Source organism: Sesamum indicum, linkage group LG3 (genome assembly GCF_000512975.1).
Source record: "Sesamum indicum cultivar Zhongzhi No. 13 linkage group LG3, S_indicum_v1.0, whole genome shotgun sequence".
NCBI classification, from domain to species: Eukaryota; Viridiplantae; Streptophyta; class Magnoliopsida; order Lamiales; family Pedaliaceae; genus Sesamum; species Sesamum indicum.
In genome coordinates, this window is record NC_026147.1 from 9,977,404 (window position 1) to 10,001,199 (window position 23,796).

Consider the following 23,796-nt stretch of genomic DNA (forward strand, 5'->3'; position numbering starts at 1 on the left):
ACACAACACAAAATACCCAAATATGAATCTAAAGACATGTAAGAGTCCTTTCAATTTAGACTTTATTTTCACTAATTGACCTCATTACATGCATATGATAGATTAATTCGAACAATTGAATTTTTTATTATTTTTATTTAATTAAATAAAAGAGAAGATAAATAAACTAAATAACTGCACAATTCAATTGTACATAAAAGAACATAAATTTTAAATAAATATAGCTACAATAAGTTATAACCCATTAAAATGATTATTCCAATAAATAAAGTTCTTAATTTGAAATAAATAAAGTGAAAATGACCATAAAAATACATTTACCAAATATGATGATGGAGTTAAATTTTTTAAGTCTATCAATTATAAAAATTAAGCAAGACATTTAATTCATGGGTGATTAATCTTCCAGCTAGTTAACAAAACAGATCCAATTTCAAAAGAAAGACAAAAAATAATATTTTAACCACACAATCGAAAGTCAGTTATACTCAATCCGTGTGGATAAATTAAATTGTTATAATTATACTATTACTCAAAAATATTAATAAACTATTCAAACTTCATGCTATCATTTCAAGAACATATGAAGACTAAAAAATGATCAACCTTTAAAGTTTTTCCATATCAATCATAAATAACTTCGAAAATTCAATAAAAAATCCATAATATACAAATAAGATTAAACGATTGTCGCATGTCGGATGTCATTTTATTTATTTCTAATGCACTCATAGGATGATATAAATAAGTTGAAACAATTATCACATATATCAGATGTCATTCTTTTTTGCATTATTATTTTTTTTATATCAATAAATTATTTGTACGAGTTATTTTATTCCATCAAGTTGTCTTCGATCATAGCAACAAGTATAAATCAATTTGTTCATTTATTTATAGGCAAAAATGACATATTTTTTTGTAGAAAAATATATCTTAATGCACATGTAAAGATTAATTAAATAAGCTTAGACAATTAAATAAAAGCACTAATGGTAACCTTGAGCCCAAGCATGACTAATGCAATAGTTTAAGATTCAAGATTTAACTCTTTAATTTCAATAACTATAAGTTAAATGTGGACGACAGACCACCAATTTAATCAAATATGATCCTTGTATTAAATACCGCTAGTGATGAGGTCATGTCTTTTTTCTAAACAAACCAAAAAAAGAGTATTTTTAATCTTTGGATAATCGAAACATGTACCTTAAGCACCATGAGGGTTGCCTCCAAAGTACCACCTAAGGTCCCTCCATTGATGGCGCCTTTAAAATATTTGGTTTAAACAAAAATAAACCTAAATTGTTGTGCACAAAGAAAAGGATACCAAGTAACATAAAAATGAACAGCACCGCAACAAACTCAAATATGATTGGCATTTGTCTATTATTTCTTATCAAGCAAAAAAAGTTACCTCTGGACTTTACTTTTTTCTTTTTATGTCTATTCTGGACCCTGATCCAATTTACCCATCTTAACAACTATGCAAGTCAAACCTTCCTCTTGAAAAAATTGACATTAACATTTTTTTTTTATTGGTAAATGGTTATTCACCTTTGTTCCCCATTCTGAGAGCAACCAACACATCGAGAAAATAAAGTTTGAATTTAATTCCTAGTCAAAATATTGAACGAAATCACAAATGTCAAGTTTGTGTAGACGCTAGTTAAGTTAGGAAACCCTATCAGTCAATTGAAAGGGATTCAAAAATACTTGATTTGGTTCACACAGATATTTGTGAGTTCAATGAAGTTTTTCAGGGAGCACAAACTATATTTTATCATCTTTATAGATGATTTCAGTGGATACCTTTATGTTTTTCTCATGAAAAATAAGGATGAAGCCTTAGATAAATTTATTTTATTTAAAAATGAAGCAGAAATCCAAACTAGTAAGAATCTTAAAGACTAAGGTCTGATAGAGGAGGAGAGTATGAGTCGAGTAAGGTCAATGAATATTGTCAAACCTTTGGCATTGTTCATGAAGAGACTCCTCCATATTTCCCTTTGTCTTCAATGAATATTATCAAAACCTTTGGCATTGTTCATGAAGAGACTCCCCCATATTCCCCTTTGTCTAATGGAATGACTAAACAAAAGAATAGAACATTCAAAGATATGATTAACAGTCTCCTACTAATCTCCAGGTTATCAAAGTATTTATGGGGAGAGGCTTTGAATATGGTTTACCATATCCTGAATAGAGTCCTTGTAAAACACAATACAAGTACTCCTTTCGAGTTGTGGAAAGGTAAGAAACCAAGCCTCAAATACTTTTGAGTGTGGGGGTGCCTAGTAAAAGTGCTAGTCCCAAAATATAAACGAAAGAAATTGGGTCCTAAGACTATCGGTGCTGTGTTCTTGGGCTATGTGGAAACAAGTTATGCCCTAAGATTTCTGGTTATTAAATCAGAAATTCCAGGCATTGAGGTCAACACAATAGTCGAATTTCGTGATGTTGTATTTCTAGAAGATGTATTTCCTTTAAAAATGGGAATACCTTCAAATGCTTCGATTGATGATTCACTTGCCTCCACATCTATTCCTGAACATGTGGAAAAGATGTCAAATGTGGGGGTTAGTCCCAGTAGTTCTAATCAGACTCATGAGGAGTCGGAAGAACTTAGACGGAGTAAGAGAGCTAGGATTGTCAAGGATTTTGAAAGTGACTTTGTCACTTACAATATCGAGGATGATCCTATTACTTTCAAAGATGCTATGACTTCTTTAGAAGCCAAGCAGTGAAGAGAAGCTGTCAAAAGTGAGATGGACTCCGTTGTTTCCAATGGAATGTGGGTGTTAGTCGATCTCCCTCCCGAGTGTACTAATATTGGGTGTAAGTGGATCTTTAAAAAGAAACTGAAATCTGATGGGACCATAGATAAGTTTTAAGCCAGATTGGTGGCTATAGAGTTTAAACAAAAGGAGGGAATAGACTATTTCGATATCTATTCTCCGATAGCTCGACCTTATAACACTTGCTTCGGTGTATAATCTCCCGATTCATCAGATGGATGTGAAAACAACCTTTTTATATGGTGAACTCGAGGAAGAGATTTACATGGATCAGCCTAAGGGGTTTTTAACGAGCATAAAGTTTGTAAACTTATAAAGACTCTATATGGACTTAAACAAGCACCCAAACGGTGGCACGAAAAGTTTGATAAAACTATTCTTGCGTTTAGCTTCACTTTAAATGAGAATGATAGGTGTATATACTGTAAGGTTAAAGAAGATAAAAATAATAATTCTATGCTTATATGTGGATGATATTCTATTAATAGGATCATGATATTATTATCGAAACCAAGTCATTTTTGAAAAATAAGTTTAAAATGAAGGATATGGGTGAGGCTAATGTGATTCTTGGCATCAAATTGACTCGGTCAACTGATGGAATAGCCATTTTTCAATCTCATTTTATTGAGATGATAATTGAGAAATTTGGTTATCAAAACAGTAGAATTGCTAAGAGACCATATGATCTTTCTGTAGCTTTATTCAAAAATGAAAGTGGTGTTTTGGTTGCACTGTTAAGGTATTCACAAATTATTGGAAGCTTATAGTATCTGGTAAATGGCACGAGACCAGATATATCCTGTTATCACAGCTTCCCATTGTAAGTCAGACTCTTTCACCAATTGTTATACATTGTGATAGCCAACCCACAATTGCAAAGGTGAGGGGTCGTAAATACAATCAAAAGACCAAACAATACATGCAAGTTAGACTGAAGTCTATAAGGGCATTAGTGTCAGACAGAGTAATGGGCATTGACTTTGTGGGAAAAAAAGGACAATGTGGCTGATCATTTGATGAAAGGATTGAATTTGTCACAAGTACATGAGTCCAGATTGGAGATGGGACTGAAAACCCATTAGTGATGTATCTACGATTGCAACCCAACCTTCTAAGTGAAGATCCCACAAAGAAGGTTCAATGTGGTATCAACAAGTCGTAAGGGTATGTCAGAGCACCAAAATAGACTGATACATTGTATCTGGAGTCTGTCTCCTGAAATTCTGGAAGATACTGCTACTACAAGTATAGTAAGAGTTTATCCTGGATAGGGTCAAGTCTTATAAAATGAGATGCTAGCAGTGCATCCTTGGGAGACACCCAACTAGTGAATGTCGTTGTTTGGCCGCAACTAAGGAATTGAGTTTTTCCTAAAAATATTCATGAACAGGATCAGGACACATGACCTAAGTGTCAACCTTAAAGATAAGCACAAAGCTGGTGACTTATTGTTACTAACAGATGTGTCACACTCACAGGCTTAAATTCAAGGCGTAGTTCTATTTGAACTAGTGATAACTGATGTTAGATAACTTAGACGTTCAAACTGGAAGGTACCTATTAATAAAATGATGGCCCAAACCAATATGATTGGGCCTTGCTCACTGGATGGCCGGATAAAACCGAGGGCCCAACTCCTTTAGCCCACCGACCCGGTCCACTCTAAGGTTTGACCCGGCAGCTCCCTTTAAATACTCTCCTCTTCATTTCTGCCCTAATTTTCCGCCGTCTTCACTGTCCCTTTCTCTCCTTCAAACCCTTCGGGTTCTTCACCCGTTCTTCGTCTTCTGTAACTCCTATTCTCCAGATAATGGCTGTAAATGAGCCATTAAGTGTTAGCCTTCATATATGGCTCATACTTACTGGTTTGTGGTTAACGGACAGATTCTCTTCTCCCTCTTTCTTCCTCCTTGAAAAACCCTAAAGCCTTTGTGGCAAACACCTTAGTGGTTTCCGACTCTAAAGCCTTTGTGGCACGATCCTCGGTGGATTACTGTGAACAGCCTTTGTGGTTGGCCTTTGTGGCCTCGGTTATATCCGTGCAACCGTGAGCAGGGTTGCGGCCTACGGCCTCTCTAGGCCCTGGGTCTTAGGCCTCTGAGCCGACCATTTCTTGTTCTGAAATTGTATTGTTTCGGTTTATTCTCTGTAAGCATTAATTCTTATTCGGTAGGTTTTCTTGTAATTCATTTAGAAAGCCTGTAATATTTAAGTGTTCTGTAATTATTTGTATTGTAACTGTGCCGGAGACCGATCCACTACTAACAGTACCATTGTTGAAAGTAAATCAAAGGAGCCTGAGTTCAAATCTATGAGTTTATGGGGATAGTTGAATTAGAATTTCAAAACTGAAACTCACATAATTGAATTTGAAGAGGAAATCAATTTTCTCATTATGGCCATTATTAGACCTGCTGTTATAGAAAATTTTTTGGTCGTTCATGGCTGTTTCAATTGGGATTTGAAGGCATTCATGGCTAATTTTAATTGCTGCAATTAGTAGTGTATCTTGGTCATGCCTATATATAGGTTTGCATTTCTCATTTGCAGACACACATAAATAAAAACAAATTTCAAGTCTTTTTCTCAATTAAACTCTCTTTCGAAACAATCTCTCTCTCGGTTTCTATCCCAATATTTTAGAAATTTGAACTTAGTTTTGGTAACAAGCTTTTGAGTGTTTGTTCGAGGTGTTCTTCGGTGTAGTGCTAAAATAGAAAGAACTGTAACCATCTTATCTTGGGAGAAATTACGTTGAACCCGGTGCACTATTGATACGAGGTGTATATTTTCTTCAATGCAAGCAGTAATTCTGCGATTCGGTTAAATTAACGACTTCAATTGAACTGAGAATTGTTACGATACAATTCTCATTGTAAGTTTTTTATTTAAATTTCTTTTCATAAATAGCATTTCTAATTGCTTTATGTTATTTGTTCCAACGTGGCTTTAATTGCTTTTGATTTTTAAATTCGATTGTAATATTTCAAAAAATGTTGTTTTGATTACTTGAAACTAAAATTTTTTTCAACAGTCTACCTACTCCTCATTTCTATTGGAGTCTCGATAGCGGGAGCATTCATCCTTCTGCTCGCCTCTGTTCTCTATTCATATAATCTTTCAAGTAGTTGACTTGAATAAGTCTTTCTATCTCTTGTCTTAGCTGGCGACACCTGTTGGTGTTGTGCCCGTACTCCCGATGATACCTACAAAAATATTTAGATTTAGGGATTTAAGGTCCCTCTTCAGAACCTTTAGGCCACTGCAGATCAGGGAACCGATCTATAGCCATGAGCATCTATATCGGGCTACGTGTAGTGATCGTTTTTAGGATCAAGGGGATTGAATCACCCTCTAGGTTCTCCCCTACTCTTGCGGGAGGAGGGTCCTTCATTGTCCCTCTTTTTGTTCCACTGATTGTCTTTCTTTGTCAGTTGGGCGTCTTCTAGGATTATGTACCTACCCACTCGAGCTAGTAGGTCACAGAAGTAAAAAACAGGCTTCTTGGCCAGGGACTCGAAGAGAGGTCCACTACGGAGCCCTTACGTGATGGCACTAATTAGGACTTTTGGGTGTGTAGGTGGGACCTCCAAAATGGCCTTGTTGAAGTGCTCGATATATACCTCAATGTTTCATTTTCCTCTTGCTTCACTCAGGTAAGACTGATGACCAATTTTTAGCACTTCTTGCTACTAGCAAACTGATATAGAAAACAGACGCTAAATTCTGTAAAGATCTAACTGACCAATCTGAAGTTGGTTGAACCATTATTGAGCCAAATCGGTTAGTATACTAAGAAATATACGATATTTAGTACCATAGTTATACCTGCACAACAATGCTGCATTTCCATACAAACTTGTGGATGTGTTTAGCTAGGTATGCGGTGCCATTGCTAGCCAACAAGTTCGAGAACACCCTAAAATGAGCAAGGAGCTCATCTACCATGATGCGAGCGGTAAAAGGAATACCACGCTCTAATACTGCGACTTCCTTCCTTTACTCCTTGGCAGAACTCATCCATCCTATTCATGAGAGAGTGCTAGCTTTTGGGGTGTCCTTGGGTAACTTCCTCCTGCTATTAGGCTCGGGGGGTACAAAGTCGTCCTGTTGGAGACCAGCAAGAACTTGCTCACTAGTTCCTTGCTCACCACTAGGTGCTTCTCTCTTATCCTATTGGGAAGGTTGTTCTGCTCCATTGGCTTGGGAGCTTCAGAGAGCCGCATGGACAATCTCCGTCATGAATCGTCGGAACTGCTCAGCTAGCAGCTTTTGTGATAAGAATAAAAAATAATTATAAGCTAAGCAGTATTGAATATAAAAACAAAAGTAAAAATTCTAAAAAGAAGTTGAAATTCATCAATTTTTAAAAAAATAACTTAATATTGATAATTTACTGATAAACAAATCAAATTTAATAGAGAAATACTTACAATTTTTTACACAAATAAACCTAACTTAAATAATTCAAAAGAAAAAATCTATAAATAAAAAGAAATATTTCTAATTTATTTTCAAAATAAATCGATGAACACTTGCAAACATTCCCCAATTTGTTCTCAGTGACCCCTCTCTTTTTTCAAGCAGTTATACACAAATATATCAGTAGTTTAACAAATTTAGCAATAGATTGGTTCAATAATAGATCAATATAACAAAAAATAATGAAGCACACTGTAATAAACTTAATAAAATGAGATAAGTAATCATACATATAGTAAAATACAAAATAATAGCTTCAGATTTATTCATAAAATCTCAACGTTAATCACTAAACAAAAGTCATCTTGGGCTTTTTTCATGACAATTTTTTTTTGTTGGAAGCAACAATTATATAAATATATCAATATTTTAATAAATTAATTCAATTAATGCGTTAATATAAGGGATAATTGCACTCCCCTTACCAGAGGTTTGGTGTATTATACATAGACTCGCTGTAGTCGGAAAATTACGTATAGTATTCTTGAGAATTACTTTCATCTAACAAATAAGTCTCCTATTAGTCAATCGAGAGTAAATATCGATTTTTTATTCAATTTTTTTTATTAATATTAATAAATTTAATGAATTTTAACTAATGAAGGGACTTATTTATAAACATAAGCAAACTTTAGATATTTTAAATATAATTTTTCAAATAATAAAAAATTTATGCATAATTAAACTAAATCTAAAAAAATTATAATTATCTCTTAATATAATTAAAAATAATAAATAAATTTACATAAAATAAAATAAATACTCACTCATTCCATAAAATTCAAAACTAACCTTAAATTTATTGATACCACCTCAACTTTAACAATACAGCACATCTGCTTAGTGACCTCCGGTACGAGGAAGGGATAATTCCTTGTTTCCTTGAGTAGGGGTACAACAGTAACACCGCACGCTGCCTGCTTCCGTGTCCTCATTCCATACGTATTCTTTCTCCCCTTCCTCCTCCTTTCTCTTTCTTCACCGTAGAATCCGAACCCTTCTTCACTAAGCTACTCATCATCGTACAGTGTACGTATACGTATTTGTATTCGACTACACATGTATGTATACATGTGATGCATATATATGTATACTCGTGTAGATTTACTGGCTTCAGTTGGCGCCTATTTCAATTCCTTTGAAGAAATATTGTAAAGAAAGGCAGAAGAGAACAATGGCGGTGACGAGGGACGATAGGTCGGAGATAGCTTTCTTCGACGTGGAGACGACGGTGCCGTTCCGACCCGGGCAGGGTTTTGCAATTCTGGAATTCGGAGCCGTTCTGGTCTGCCCCAGGAAGCTTGTGGAGCTGCGTAGTTACTCTACTCTGGTCCGACCCGCCGATCTCTCCCTTATCTCCTCTCTCTCTGTCCGTTGCAACGGCATTACTAAGGATGCAGTTGTTGCTGCGCCCACTTTCGCTGATATTGCTGATGTAGTTTATGACCTCCTCCACGGTAATTTCAGTTTTTCCACGCCAGTTTGTGGAGAATCGTTGGTTTTGTTGCAATTTAGTTGTTTGTTCTGTGTTTCTAGAATGGTAAATTGATTCTATTAGCTGATTTGAAAGGATGCATTATTGACTAACTTTTGTGCTTTTTACCTTTGTTATCATAATTGTCCTGAATTTGACTCTTTTTAAAAGAAAATTTTTGCGTTGATCTTTTAGGGTACACTACGTAACTGAGATGCCTTATTTTTTAAGTGAAATTCTTTTGATAATCAATGAAATTAGTGGTAATCATGGGATAGGGGCTGATGAGAATTCATCTTGTCTATAAAAGTTCAAAGGAGGACTACCCCATTCCAATTTAAGGGGCCAACGTGAAACGTTGCTTTGCGTAATGTTATGTCTCCCGTTCATCACTTTCTTGTTCCAGAGGCCATGATAGGATGAAAAATGTATAGAATGCTATTGGCATGTTTAGCTTTCTTGTGATTTTTTTTAGAAGGATTAATGTTTAATAACAGATTGTGAGCAAGCTCTTTTGCAATTTTACTCTACTAATTAGAAAAGGGATCATTATATCACAGCTCACTGCAGATTTATCATTGTTGTTATTTTTAACTTTTGTTGTCTGTAATTCTTATGTTGGTCTGTTTGGTGGGCCTGGTGGCGATGGTGCAACAAATGAATTTATGTGGAAAAAATTATGCCTTAATTTGCATATACTCTGCCTTCATGAATGGGTCGGTGATTTTGTTTTGGAAATTTTTAGAGAAAGTTAGCTCCTTAAAGGTGATTTAGGATAGATTGTTTTCTTTAATCAATTGGATTTTTGGCTCGAATTTCTGTTGTATGGGTGCTTTGTGTTTCTCAGTACTAATATATCGTTATTCTTGTTTTATTCTGTGAACAGGGAGGATATGGGCCGGTCATAACATTTTGAGATTTGATTGTGCTCGCATAAGAGAGGCGTTTGCTGATATTAACAGGCCAGCTCCAGAGCCCAAAGGAACTATTGATTCGCTAGCTCTATTAACACAAAAGTTCGGAAGGAGAGCTGGTGACATGAAGGTAAACCCCTTCACACTTGTCGGAATAGTTAGGGCCCTTCAAATTATTGAAAAAAAGAACGTAACCATTTTCAAACATGTATTGGTAGTTGATTTAGTGAAAACCTTTAGTTTTTTAATGATTAAGCTTTCTAAATGGTTTCTGTTTTTTCATATTTCTAGTTGATAAAAGAGACAATAAGAAATACTATAAGCCAATATTTCCGGGAAGATCCTAAAGTTCTCTTTTTGTTTAAGATCCTGAATTTTGCTTGCGTCCTAAATGATTGAGACTTTTACACCTTATATTTCTATAATTGGTTTATGAGCGTTTTGGAATTCGGGGTATATTTTTTAAATGATAATGTTGAGGTTCTTTCCCAGATGGCAAGTCTTGCTACATATTTTGGGCTTGGCCAGCAAACACATAGGTACATGTGCTTCTCCTTATTCTGAATTTCACTTTTGAATCTAACTTATCACCTGTTACTATGGTGTTAATCTTATTTGCATCCCTCATCAACTTGGGGTGTAAATACATTGCATAAATGCACACATATGAATATCTACGTGCATGTGCAGATACTTGATGGATCGACGATTGGAGTTTCTTATATACTACTAATTGAAGCATTCAAATGACTTAATAAATAATCTGAGTTGGTCTTTGTTAAGAAATTGTGTCATTAAGAACATATCACTTTATATCTTCCAGGCTGGGGACTTTAACTTTCATTAACACTTGTAACATTTCCAGGAGTTTGGATGATGTTCGCATGAATATTGAAGTCCTCAAGTACTGTGCAACAGTCCTGTTTTTGGTAATTTTACAATTCTGTAGCTTTTTATCACTGATTCTGAAGTTTGGTAAAATTTAGCAAATTTTAGGTAATACTAAGCCAATTTGATGATTTATTTTCTTTATCATCTTTTTGTTAGTATCACATTTTGTTGGTGTTTTGGTGCCACATATAATAAGACATGCCTCATGATATTATGTAATATTAGCTTGTGGAGAGTCTTCTTCGAGAGGTGAAAAAGGAAATATGTAATATACTGTTTCTCTTTATGTGATACAGACAGACAGACAAAAGAAGATTATAAAGACATTTAGACAACTGACCAGAAACTTGGCCCTAATGTCTATTGCTCCTTCCGATTGAAAATTGTCTTGATACTTGCAACCTATGAAAGTAACTTGAATTAAGTCAACTTTATGCAGAGACCTTTTGTTATGCCTCAACTGTAGCTATGTGATCGTTATGAGGCTTAAAATGCTGAAATATATATTATTAGTTCAAGTTTAGCCTTGCAGACAGATTAGCAATGTCCCCATTGCCAACCCTTATTTTAAAAACTTCATGTGTTAGGTATTTTAGTGTTTCGCTAGGTTCTGGAAATATATTGGTGATATTGGTTCTTCATATTTGCTGGCAGGAATCCAGCCTTCCAGACATATTTACTGAGAACAGCTGGGTTTCTCCCAATGCTACCACAAGAAGTCGAAGTAATGGAATAAATTCCATGGAGCAGACGGGACAGAATGAAAGTACGGAATCTACAAGTGTCAAGGTTGAAACTCATCCAGTGTCGGCCCCATCAGATAACATGATGGAGGAAGATCATTCAATGCGATCACCTGTGACACCTAAAACTGGTGAAGTAAATTTGCCACTGATTGAATCCAAACCAGCAGGAGATCACCATTTTAATCTGGCAATCTTACGTGATACCGTGACCCTTGATGCTGAAATGGAAAAGGAACCTCTTCCCGGGGAGGGTATGGAAGAAGAGCAAACTGGCTCTACATCTCAAGAATGTTCAACTTCTCTAGGTTATGAGCGTTCCTACAGCTGTGGTGACTTCTTGGAGCCCGATGATATTTCAATATCTTCAATATCCGTCTCCCTTGCAGCCTTTTACCGCGGAACTCAAAAAATACAAATATTGTACCAAAATTGTCCATTGCAACTTCAATGTACATGCCTGAAGGTTCGCTTTGGAATCAGCACAAAGTTTGTTGATCATGCTGGTCGGCCACGATTGAGTTTTGTGGTGGATGCATCTCCTAGTCTCTGCAGGATTCTGGACACAACTGATAGTCTTGCCAAGAGGTTGTCTGTTGATTCTGGTAGCTCATCCGAATGGCGACCTACGGTAACCAGAAAACCAGGCTACTATAACTCTCCCACTGTCCGATTGCAGTAAGTTTCCCTTTGTTTTAGTTGGTATTTATATCAGTTTTGGTTCATCATTCTGAAAGATAAAGTAGTATTTTTGTTCATTTTTGGTATTAAGTCAGTTGTGCTCTTCCTTAGATTTAGTTGGCCATAAGTTCATGGTTTCCATTGTTTGTTTTCTGGTTTCCACTATATTTTGCTCCTTAAAATTTTTTCTTATGTTTTCCCTATGTGAAACGTTCCTGGTTTGCCTATTTCCTTCCCTCTCCAACCTAGAAAAGAATGATAGTCTTGTCAGCATAATGAAGTTGAATGCAGTTGCTTTTCTTCAGTGCTGGATACTGAAATTCCGATGTTGTATTAAGAATGACGGTTCACTCTTACCGTATGTAAATGGCAGCCTACCGACTGTAGCAGACGGTGAAATCACCCGATGGGCAACAGAAATATACCACAAGGACAGTTCCGCCACACAGAGACTCGTGTTTAGTAGATTTGACATCGTCGAGCTGGATTCCTTACTCACTCCGGGTAATCTCATGGACGCCTATTTCTCCTTGGATGCCTATGATTATCAGCAGAATGCTGGCATCAGGTTAGTAGCAAAAAAACTGATTGTTATTCAAGCTGATAGATAAGTGAACCATAAGCTGATTGCTCGCCCCAAACAGATGGATCAGTTGCTCCTAAAGAGATACGTCTGATCTTTTTTAGGAAATTTGTATTTCTCGGTTGTAAAGATGGTTAGATTTAACTTTATGCTAGAAGTGACAGCAATTGTATGAATTACTTTCTTCAACAAAGTGTTGGCTTCCTCATCAATGGACTTTTGATTTGGGGTAAATTACAATGGAGTCCCTGTAATAATTATAAATATGTTGATGATATTTGAAAAATTATAAAAATCCTCTGAAATGTCTAACAAATACCCCATACAATAGCAGGGTATTTGTTAGACAGCGGCAAATCTCAAAAGAGTGTTGTAACTTATTCTAATTTACAACTAGGCCTCAGGAAGATATATTCTTGATAATTGTTTACTTGTACTGAAATAGTTGGGTTAATTGAACTTTTGATGACAATAGCACGTCGACAGCCATGTATTGTTAGATAATTAGTGTCTGAAGCCAAAAAAAACTGTTCCTTAGGTTTGCCTAAACAATCCAACCACCTCACATACCCCCACCGCACTCTTTTTCTTCCTTCATCTTCTTGGCATAATTTTCTTTCTTCTTTCTTTTCTCTCTTGTTGTTCAAGAGAAAAAGAGAATAACATAATCAAATGATGATGGGTGATAAAGAGAGCCCGAAAAAGTTAATTGTGAATAACAAGAAGAAAATAAACAGAAGAAAAAGAGGAAGAGATGAGGTGCCAGGAGGAAATTGACCCTTGAACAGACAGTAGCATAAAAAGCAATAAATGAATGGGTTTCCTTGGAGCGGTCGCATAGTGGTAGTGTTGATGCATTTCTTGATGATGATAATTTTGTTACCTCCCAAAGAAAAGCTTCTGTTTGAGTTTCATTGTCACACAACATGTAGCGATGGATTCTTGTCCCCTAGTAAGTTTGTTGAGAGAGCACATCAGAAAGGAGTTAGCTTTCCTGTTTAATTTAGGATTTGGAATTGGGGAAATATGTGGAGAAAGAGGACTTAGGGTTTCTTTTTTTTTTTTGCTCCTGAAGACTACGTTTGAGAAGTTAGCAAAAGGACCCTTCTTCTGTCTTTACCCTTTGACAAATGACACGTGACTTCTTCTATCTTTACCTTTGACTAATTGCACGTGATCAGTCACGTGCCATTGCTGTTTAAAACTAATAGTGTGAGACTAACGCTATTAAAAAGCTATGGTTTTGCAATTTAAAGTATCGGTCCTATAAAGATCGGGATCAAAAGTAAGAAGAGGTCTGTCAAATAGGACTAAAAGTGCAATTAACCTAAAGTAGTTTTTATTAATATTTGATATAATTAATTGCAAAACTCTGAAAAACAAAAAGGAAATAAAGATATTTCATTCAGAATTTCTAACAAATAATGTGAATTACAAATTTAGGGACATCGTAATGATTTTAACTATGATTCAATTATTTAGTTTGATGATTAATTTATCATTTAGCCTAAGGTACAATGGTCAAAAACTATTATTTGGTTTGATGATTAACCCGGCATATGATCGTAAACACCAAAACTGAGAAGGTCTTCATGATTTGCTAAAAAAAGGCCAACTTGCTAAATTAAATGAGTTGGATGGGGAAAAGGATTTGCCCTTATTTCCAAACTAATGGAAATTAAACTTTATAAATAGACAAATAATTTTCAACCACAAAACATAAGTTTCAAAGTCCTTCGGGACACAACCCAATGATTGAAAATCCAATATTTCATAATTGAGGTGTGAATTCAAAATTCATTAAAAGCATGTCTGAGTTTTTGTGTGGGTTAAAAAAAAAAAAAAAAAGAAAGCAAAACAAAACAAAAGTTCAAAAAAGAATAGAAAAACACCTGTTAGGAGTCATTTTTGAATCTTTCTCTAAAGAGATCATAAATGATTTTGAATATAAACTTTATTTACTTGTAGGTATTGGGTTAGATATCCGTATTAATCCAGCCTAATGCCCCATTTACAATTGTTTTGATAGTTTAATAATAATGTCTAAAGTCCGGTATCAAGTTCTATTGTGTTATCCAATTAAAAGTTAGTATTTTTACGCATTTCCACATGTACCCGCATTTTTATCTGTCAATTGTCCATATTATCCCCTATTTTCTTCAAAATTTCATTCAAAATGACTCATTGCATTAAATGCTCTGACAACTTATCTTCCAAATGACCCACTGACAAATTTGTCAGAAACCAGTATATTAATTAATATTAGCAAATTATCAAACAAAAAGTAAATAAGTTATTCATTATAAATATCTACCTGATTCTGACTAAAATCCAAATTCAATCATAAACCCTATAATCCTATATCTAGTGGCAAACAAAGCCATAGTGTAGTTACTAATTTTTAAATAAAATCACATTTATAGACATTTGAGAAAATTAAAAAAGAAGGGCATTTTCGGACATCTACATGATGCATTCCGAGTTTAGTCTTAAATTCAAATCCTCCAAATCTCAAAATCAAATCAACCCAAAAATAATTTTCAAATAGTCCGAATGACACAATTTGGAGCCCCACATGCATGTAATTGGGCCCCGAATAGATTCACCAATTCGGAGCCCCTCTGACCCTTTTAAGAGATCCTTTATGTGGACGTGGTCGCCCCTCTATCTCTAATAAACTATCTATCCTCTCTTTTCTTTTTCACTTTTCCCCAATCTCTACCCGCCACCTCATCCCAATCTCTAACATGCGCCTCCCACCCACTTCACCCCATCCCTGCCCTCCATCCCAAATATCTTTAACTCCCCAGGCGGACACGCGCATTTTAGCACTCACCACTCACCACTTGTAATTGAAAAAGCGCCATTAAAATATCAGTGCTTTCTAGGTGAATTTCACTTTTTTGCTCAACTATGTTTTATTGCATTTTGCCCCTCCAACTATAAGAATTTACAATTTGCCTTGTCAAAACTATGCCAACATAACTTATTTATCAATTTGAACCATATAAATACTCGGGAAAAATATTAAAAATTAATAAAATTTATCTTGAACAATAGTATACAATAAGTAATTAAATTATATTAATTTTTCTTTTTAATATAGTTGATTTTATATTTAAGAATTATTTACAGTGGTCGACCGTAAAATTCATCAATATAAAACATAATATATTTGAAACTCTTGATCGACGATCGTTCAACGTACTACTTTTGCAATGTCGCTCACATAGAGAAGCTCAACGAGCCTTGCAAGAAGTACATGCTCTATCGATAGGGGCATAGTAATAGTGGTTCAGTAGGTTCGTTCTGCTCTCTACCTTTTCAACGGGGGAGGGAGAGAAGAGAGGTCAAATGAAGTACAAGTCAAAAGATCGGGTCAAGAATCATTCGAAATTTATGTATATTTGATAAATTAATCTTATACCAATTATTATAAAAATGTTAAATATTGAATGATGTCTCATAAGAATAGTACATAAAGCAACTTTCAGAAAATAATAAAGTGGTAAAAAAATAACATAGTCAAATCTAAGTCAAAAGGACGAATACAAAAACAGAAGCGAGAATATAGGACATAATCATAAATTAATAAATCTAATATTGAGTAATTAGGAAATTTAATTACATAATTTTGCAACTTACCAAACCCTTTATTTTCAACTGAAATATCTTAATAACTTAATACACATGAATATTTATTTTCCTAAAATTATTCATAGTATTTTGCCAATTTTTTTTTTCCTTTTTTTGAAAATATATCAATATTAATAAAGCAACTTATATATTAATACAACATTTAGGATACAATAAAATAATATTTCCAAATTAACCAACTCCTCCAAATCACAAAGAAATAATACAGACAAACTACTATTAAAAGTAGACTTAAACTCACGACTTTTTTAGTATTTTCCAAACTATTGTGAAGTGTGATAAAATTAGGAAATATATTATAGTTTCTTAATATAAGGGGTCAAAGTGGATAGTTTCTTAAGTTGAGGTGGTACAAGTGAAATATGCATATGGCAGAGGGGCAAAGTGAAATTCACACTTTTCTTGTATGCATTGTCATATATATATATATATATAGATATATATAGATTCAGAGCTTTTGACGACAAAGGTATACAGCATTGGAAGACTTCAGTGTCAACTCCGATAAAGCAGTTTATGTGTATACGTATAGGTGTGGAGATTCAGGCCGGTTAGGTTTGAGCTAACTTGCGCTGGATCGGTTACGTGAGGTGTTGAGAACCCTTGGATTGGGGGTATTTGCTGTTTTGCCGAACTTTTATGCGTCAATTAATTGGCTGTTTTGGGGTGAGGAAGTGAAGAGTCGTTGACAACTTGAGCTGCTGGTGGAGCAACAGCCACGACATCACCATCGCTCCCTGTGTTTTTGGATTTTTTATCTTCTTCCCGATTCTTGCGGTAAGAAGTGAAAATTTCCAAGAATTCTGAATTTTGGTTCGAGAATCTTTTGTGGAGCTCCATGGTCTCGGAAATGGGATTTTTCAGTGCAGTTTTGGAGTTTAGAAGACGGATTGTGTGTAATTTGAACTAGAGAAGGTGTTTTTGGATACCAATATCGGTTTTGAAGATTTTCTGGGTGAAATGATGGAGTTTCTCTAGTATTGAGTTTGTCTGGGGGTTTTCGTTTGGGACCCTGATTTGTGACTGTAGTTGAGTTCGGACAGGGAGGTGATGGAGAAGAGTGAGATAGTGAAGAGTAGTGATGGGTTCATTGACCGGAGTAGAGTAAGGATATTGCTGTGCGATAATGATGAGAGAAGCTCTGAAGAGGTTTTCAAACTTTTGTGTAAATGTTCTTATCAAGGTACAATTTTATTTTTAGTTCATCATTTGGATCATAATAATTACTTGATAGATGTGTTGTTTTGCTGTAGATGATTTGTTAGCATATCAAGGATTATATTAGTCATCAACTCATAGGCATATTATATGGCGAATTTAGACTCATAGGTATTTGATGTTTCGAACTTGGTGTGAAACTTTATCTGTTTCGTCACGGTGGAGTTCTTTGGAACTTGTTTCATGATCTTAATTGTTAGCCAATTAGCCCCCTTCTCAATTCATGTATTGAAGTAAAGTAATACCCAAATACACATATCCGATCATTAAGAAGCACATGTTTCTTCTGATTTGGGATTCCAAGATAAATGCCCCCGTGCGGCTTGGGGTTGTAATTTTCAGGATTATTAGATATTCTGTAATAAACCATATTCAGTGGGGAGTGTGGCTTACCCTTTTAAAAACCTAATTTGTTTTAATTCCATTTGACAAAGTTATTTGATTAGAGAATGCTTTGACAACCCCACCTTGGGGTGGCTTGACTAGAGCTAACAAATAAGACATGGATGCATTAAATTATATATGGTCTCATGCTATACGTAGTTTTGCTGTTTGTGTCAATTTGCTATGATGACCCTGTTTTTTGGTACAACTTGTGCTTCTCTAGCATACGTATAACAAGAAATTTCCATCTTATCAGCTGTCCTCATGCCTGCCTTCACCAACGCCAGTCTGTCACACTTTCACTCCTATTACCAGCCCATAATCACAATATCAATGAATGAGCACCTAAAGGCATGATGGAGAAGTACCGGCACTGGTTCCAACTCTGAATTTTCCTCTGTGCACAGTTTAATTCCTTCATTAGTAACTGCTCACTAGCTCTCTTGGAATGCTTTTCCAAACCCATTATACAGGCTGAAGTGTTGGCATCATTGACCTTATACATTTCCATAATTAAGCTTAGTTCTAGCCACTGATATCAATAACCATTTACCTGCCATGTATTGTGATCAGTCCCTTTCATGCTTACATCTTGTTTATGTCACCTACATATTTGTTGAGTATCTGGTGGAAGGCTTACAGCTTCACTCAGCCCCCTTCTGTCAAGTATTAAAATAGCTGCTTTAGTTTCTCAAAATGGCCTCTTGATACATTTTTAATGTGCACTGGCGTCTCTTCTATCTAGCCTTGTCCAAAAGTTCCAATTACCATATGCTCCCACTTTTATCCCACTGCAGAGCATTTCAGAAATTTGCCACACTCTACCGCAGACTGGACAACAAGAAAAGTTTTTAGGTATATTTGCTCATTTATGGTTTCTGTGAAACAAGGGTACTGGTTCAATTATCAATAGGTGCTTTTCCACTCCGGAGGGGTTACAGGAGGGGCTGCATGTCCTTTTTCCTCAATTCTCCGATTTAGGCACAAAATTTTAATATTTTAAAGAGTTTGGTAGAATTTGCCTATCTTAACCATTGCCGTGAAGTAATTTAGGTGGCCTTAGAGAGAACGCAAGAAAGAAGTTAAACTCCAGCAAAAATTTTGATAAGGAGTAAGAAAGCAAGGGCCCAGATGTTACTGGAGAGTAAATTCGCAATCTTAAGTTTAGTGGTATGAACATAAGTGGTTCGAAAAAGCTTTGGACTTTGCAGTCAGATTGTTACTAGGAAGTTACTCTGATCTTGTCATCAATTACAAATAGTTTCTGCATTCAATTCATTCGTTTAACCCTCAGGATGATTTTCATGTTGAATGTAAATTGCTTTTTCTTTCCAGTTACTTCTGTGAAGTCACCAAGGCAGGTGATTGATGCGCTGAATGCTGAGGGGCCTGATATAGATATTATTCTTTCTGAGGTTGACTTACCTATGTCTAAAGGACTAAAAATGTTAAAATATATCACACGGGACAAACAGTTGCGGCGTATTCCTGTGATCAGTAAGTATAAGTTTGTTTACTCTTATATTTTTTTACAGTGTGCTTAACTTTTAGGTTAGACTGATTTGTTTGTCATTTTTTGGTTGATTTGTTTTGCTTTGCTAGTGATGTCAGCTGAAGATGAGGTCTCTATCGTTGTCAAGTGTCTGAAACTTGGTGCAGCTGACTATCTTGTGAAGCCATTACGTACCAATGAGCTGTTGAACTTGTGGACACACATGTGGAGGAGGAGGAGAATGGCACGTGCACTTTTCTTTCTTCATCTAGTTGCTTTCAACAGTCAGCAATTAGTCCTTTTTTTTATATAATTTATTATACAACAGTCTGGATGGCTTTCTTTATCCTTGGTAATATGTGAGGACATAGGATAACTTTGAAAGCTTAACCTTAGGAGTTTAAATTTTCTTTTCAGGTATATCTTCAGGACATAAGGCCTAAAATATAATATTCTCCATTCTTTAAATGTGAACAAAAAAAGAACTTCCTGCATCTGGAACTGGAAGTCCTAGTTTAGATTGGCACTTACCATTAAATGGGCATTGAAGCAGAACTCTTTTCTATCTTTTCAGTTTTTAACCTTGAAAAACAATTAGTGGCAGTTGCATCATTGTCTTAACTTGGGGAAACTAGGAAACTAAATGCCATTCTAGTAAATGGTGCATTATCTGTAAAATTCCTAAAAGATGACACAGGAGATCTCAACCATGGACAGGAGAAAATGGTATTTTTTGGTTCGGGATACCTTGAACGGAGCTTCTTTTACTAGGTCCATTTCAAATTTTATACCTGGACAGCCATGTGCATCTAGTGAATTTTTCTTCTACATTGTATATTAGTCATAATTCTACTTTCTATTTTATTGCTTATGTTACATTTTTGTATCTGCCAATCTTATGTCGACAGCTTGGGTTAGCTGAGAAGAACATCGTAAATTATGATTTTGATCCGGTTGCATCAGACCCTAGTGATGCTAATACCAACAGCACTACTTTATTTTCGGATGACACAGATGACAAGTCTCGAAGAAATACTAACCCAGAGACATGTGCTTCAACCCATCAGGAGAACGAGGTGAGTTTGATCTTGACGACTGATATTATACACTATATCATTGGATGTGTGTTATAAAACACCATCAGCATCTACAGTGTTTCCAAAATCATGGAGATTGAGGAGATATAATTGCATCCCAGGGAGACATTAGTTAGAAAGAGTTGTGGCGCAAATGATGCAGTCATTGATTACAAATTTTCACTAATTTTGCATTGACACTTAATTTGGCATCTCATCTAGGAGCATGTTTGGTTATACATTCCTTTAACTTGTGTTATAAAGAGTGATTTCTGGAAATGGAGCCATGATTTCTTAAATATGGGTAGAGAATAACTAGTTAAAGTCTTCTAATAAACAAACATTCTAATGCAGCTTATAGTCTATATCATGTGTTAAAGAAGAAAAAATAGCAAATGAACTATTGATGCCCTTGGTAATTCTGACACTGAATTATATAAGCTAAAAACAAACAGGACACAAAATATGACGGTGAGTAAAATGCAAATTTAGAAATTAAACAGGATGTTTCTATTGGAGTTGAAATTTCTGTACTGGTCTTAGTCAATTTATATAGATCAGTCATAATCAGCAAAGAAGCTGTCAAAGTGTTGCTGTCAGCATTATGCAGCAACAATTGAGGAATTGATTTACACCCAAATGGTTTTCTTCAACTAACAGTTGTCCCAATTGCATGTGTTTTGCCCCTGCATCTTTATTTCAGACTAATGCTACCACAACTGCTGCACCTATAGAGACTGCCACTGGGGATCCTTCAGGGTGTCAGCCTGATGTGCCGGGACTAAGTGACAGACAGAGAGGTGAATAACATATTTAATCACTTGCAGAAGACCTATAAACAATTTGCATACTTCTCAGGTTTTGCAGTCATGTGGAAGAGTGATTGGTGCCATTGGCAAATATATTTCTGCTAACAAATAGTGTGAGCTGCAAATATGCATCTGAAGCATAGTGTCTGCTATATGTAGTTGCATATGCATGGAAAAACATGGAGCATTTTGGTCCATTATTCGAACAGACCTTTCTTGGTGTACTTAATGAATTGGTGAATGATCTACTAGTCTAAAATAAATTTGGAAGATTAACCACAACTTGCTCTAGTGCTTGCAGCCTTGCCTGTTTATTATTTAAGACCATCTCTTCATCTTTTCTTTTTCCAGTTGAATCTTTTCTTCTTACAATGTGACTAGTAACAAAATTGAAGATGCTTTGTCCTTTATAGGGATATAGAAAGCATCACGTATTTGCATCATGTCTGCAATTAGTCTACTTGAGATAGAGGAGTTTTTGACAATGCTCCAAAATGTTACTAAAAGTAACTCTATGAGCTGTGTTTTGTACTGGAAGCAATTATTGGAGTATACTAACAAAAAAATGGAGTACCAGAATGTAAATATTTTAACTAAGTGAAAGCTCTTGAGTTTAAATCTAGACTTTACTTCCTCGCTGCAGCAGTGAAGCAATGTAAATTCGTGATGGTTAAACCCATTTCACCTATATGGATTCCTCACTTAGTCGACCTAGTGTTCTTATTCATTGTTTCTCCAAATCAGCCATGTGTTTTCACTAGAAAATTAGGTTATTGAACTGCTGCTTAAAATCTCCTCCACTTTAAGCAACTTATGTTGTGGTTGATTTCTCTTGCTCTCTCACTGTTTTTTGGTAATTTTGTGTTCGGTTTTCTGTTCGGCTTCTATTTGTTAGTTTTGAATGACATGAAAGCATCAGAAACTGATCTTTGTGGATGCTTGTGGGTCCTTTTGCAGTATCGAATTAGATTGTATATGATGATAGCTATTCAGGGAATGCTGGTCAGTTTTGTAGATCCCATGTGACATATTCCTGTGTGTATTTGAAATATTGCCAGGACAAATTTCACCATTTCCAAAGAAGAGTGAGCTGAAGATTGGTGAATCTTCAGCCTTTTTCACGTATGTCAAATCAAGCATACCTAAAAGCAACAATCAAGGGAAGTCTTCTGTCCAGGAAAATGCACCTCAGAATGAGAAATTTATAGAGAATGTTAACATGGTGAGTTGTCAAGTGGGTACTGATGTTAGAGGACGAGAGAACAGGAAGTCCCTGGAAAACCATTCACAAGCTGATGACTATACGAGAAGTAACAGTGTTCCCAATTCTTTTTCTATGGAGAGGTCTTGTACTCCCCCTGTATCTCTGGATATCTCCCAACAAAGGCACTCCAAAGAGTTTTCTCATGCTCATTTACGTGTAAGAAGTGACTCTCCCAGTGATGTTGCTGGTTGCTATCCACACACTGCCTATCCTTATTACATGCCCGGAGTAATGAATCAAGTAACAATGCAATCAGCGTCTATGTATCAAAAGAACTTGCCAGATATGCTCAATCATGTTAATTCTGCTGTAATGCCTCAGTACAATCATATTCCACAATGCCCTCCACAAGTCCCCGGAATGGCATCTTATCAATATTACCCATTTGGTATATGCCTACAACCAGGTCAAATGGCTGCGCCACATCCATGGCCGTCGTATGGGAATTCCTCCAATGAGGGGAAGTTGAGTAAAGTTGATCGTAGGGAGGCAGCCTTGCTGAAGTTCAGGCAGAAGAGAAAGGAAAGATGTTTTGACAAGAAGATCAGATATGTCAACCGGAAAAAACTCGCAGAACGTAGACCTCGTCTGAGAGGCCAGTTTGTGAGGAAGGTAAATGGCGTAAATGTGGATCTTAATGGGCAACCAGCTTCAGCAGATGACGATGAGGAAGATGAGGAAGAGTATGATGAGGAATATCAATCTAACATGGACTTTTCACCCGATGATGATGCCTCACTATGCCAACAATGAACTGCTAACTTACAAAGGTACCCACATTTGTTGTTTCCTTTTCCTTTTGCTATCATATGTTCTGAGCTGATTGTGTTTTGAACTTCTTTGTTATCTGCTGTCAGCAAATAGCATGTGGATTTGTCACTCAGGAGTCAGGAAGTTGGTGAATATTGCAGGCAAGGAGTTGGTTTCCTTTGAGCCTGTTGCTAAATGTTTCACATATTAATCTGAGATTGCCTATATGTGACGTTGTGATACGAAGGAATCGCCTACATGATTTCAAGATGATTCATCGGACCAGATGGAGCTCTCCGAAGAGATTGTCGCCTATGCCCGGCAGGGAGATATGTTCCTGATTTCTGTTAATTCTCTTAGCTCTCATCTCGTATTTTTAACTTCACATGTTTTCAAAGGAAAAGATAACATTGACCGGGTGGTTTCACTGTCTAAAACACATTAATGAAACCACAGTGACTGGGTGTACTATTTGCGCTGTAACTAAAATTATGATCTGACTGCCCATAACTGGTGCATGATATGGAAGAATCCCAAAGTATTAAGACATGTTCTATTCACAAAGATTTCTGTCTTT

At 35.8% G+C, this 23,796-nt stretch overlaps 2 protein-coding genes across 3 annotated transcripts; both read left to right on the forward strand.

Moving 5' to 3' along the window:
* LOC105157945 (protein NEN1) lies at positions 8,118-12,806 on the forward strand. Its single transcript, XM_011074491.2, has 6 exons — positions 8,118-8,740; positions 9,644-9,801; positions 10,164-10,210; positions 10,537-10,600; positions 11,217-11,983; positions 12,360-12,806. The coding sequence occupies exons 1-6, from the start codon at positions 8,458-8,460 to the stop codon at positions 12,595-12,597; spliced, it is 1,557 nt and encodes a 518-aa protein (XP_011072793.1). The 5' UTR covers positions 8,118-8,457; the 3' UTR covers positions 12,598-12,806.
* Positions 16,689-23,765, forward strand: LOC105157946 (two-component response regulator-like APRR1). 2 transcript variants are annotated; one of them, XM_011074493.2, is made up of 8 exons: positions 17,272-17,409; positions 18,085-18,683; positions 19,164-19,325; positions 19,431-19,564; positions 20,229-20,396; positions 21,100-21,196; positions 22,264-23,239; positions 23,327-23,765. In XM_011074493.2, exons 3-7 carry the CDS (start codon positions 19,256-19,258, stop codon positions 23,220-23,222), a joined length of 1,428 nt encoding a protein of 475 aa, XP_011072795.1. In that variant the 5' UTR covers positions 17,272-17,409; positions 18,085-18,683; positions 19,164-19,255; the 3' UTR covers positions 23,223-23,239; positions 23,327-23,765. The 2 variants fall into 2 exon arrangements, with proteins under 2 accessions (XP_011072794.1, XP_011072795.1); XM_011074492.2 differs by lacking the exon at positions 18,085-18,683 and having other exon boundaries at positions 16,689-17,409.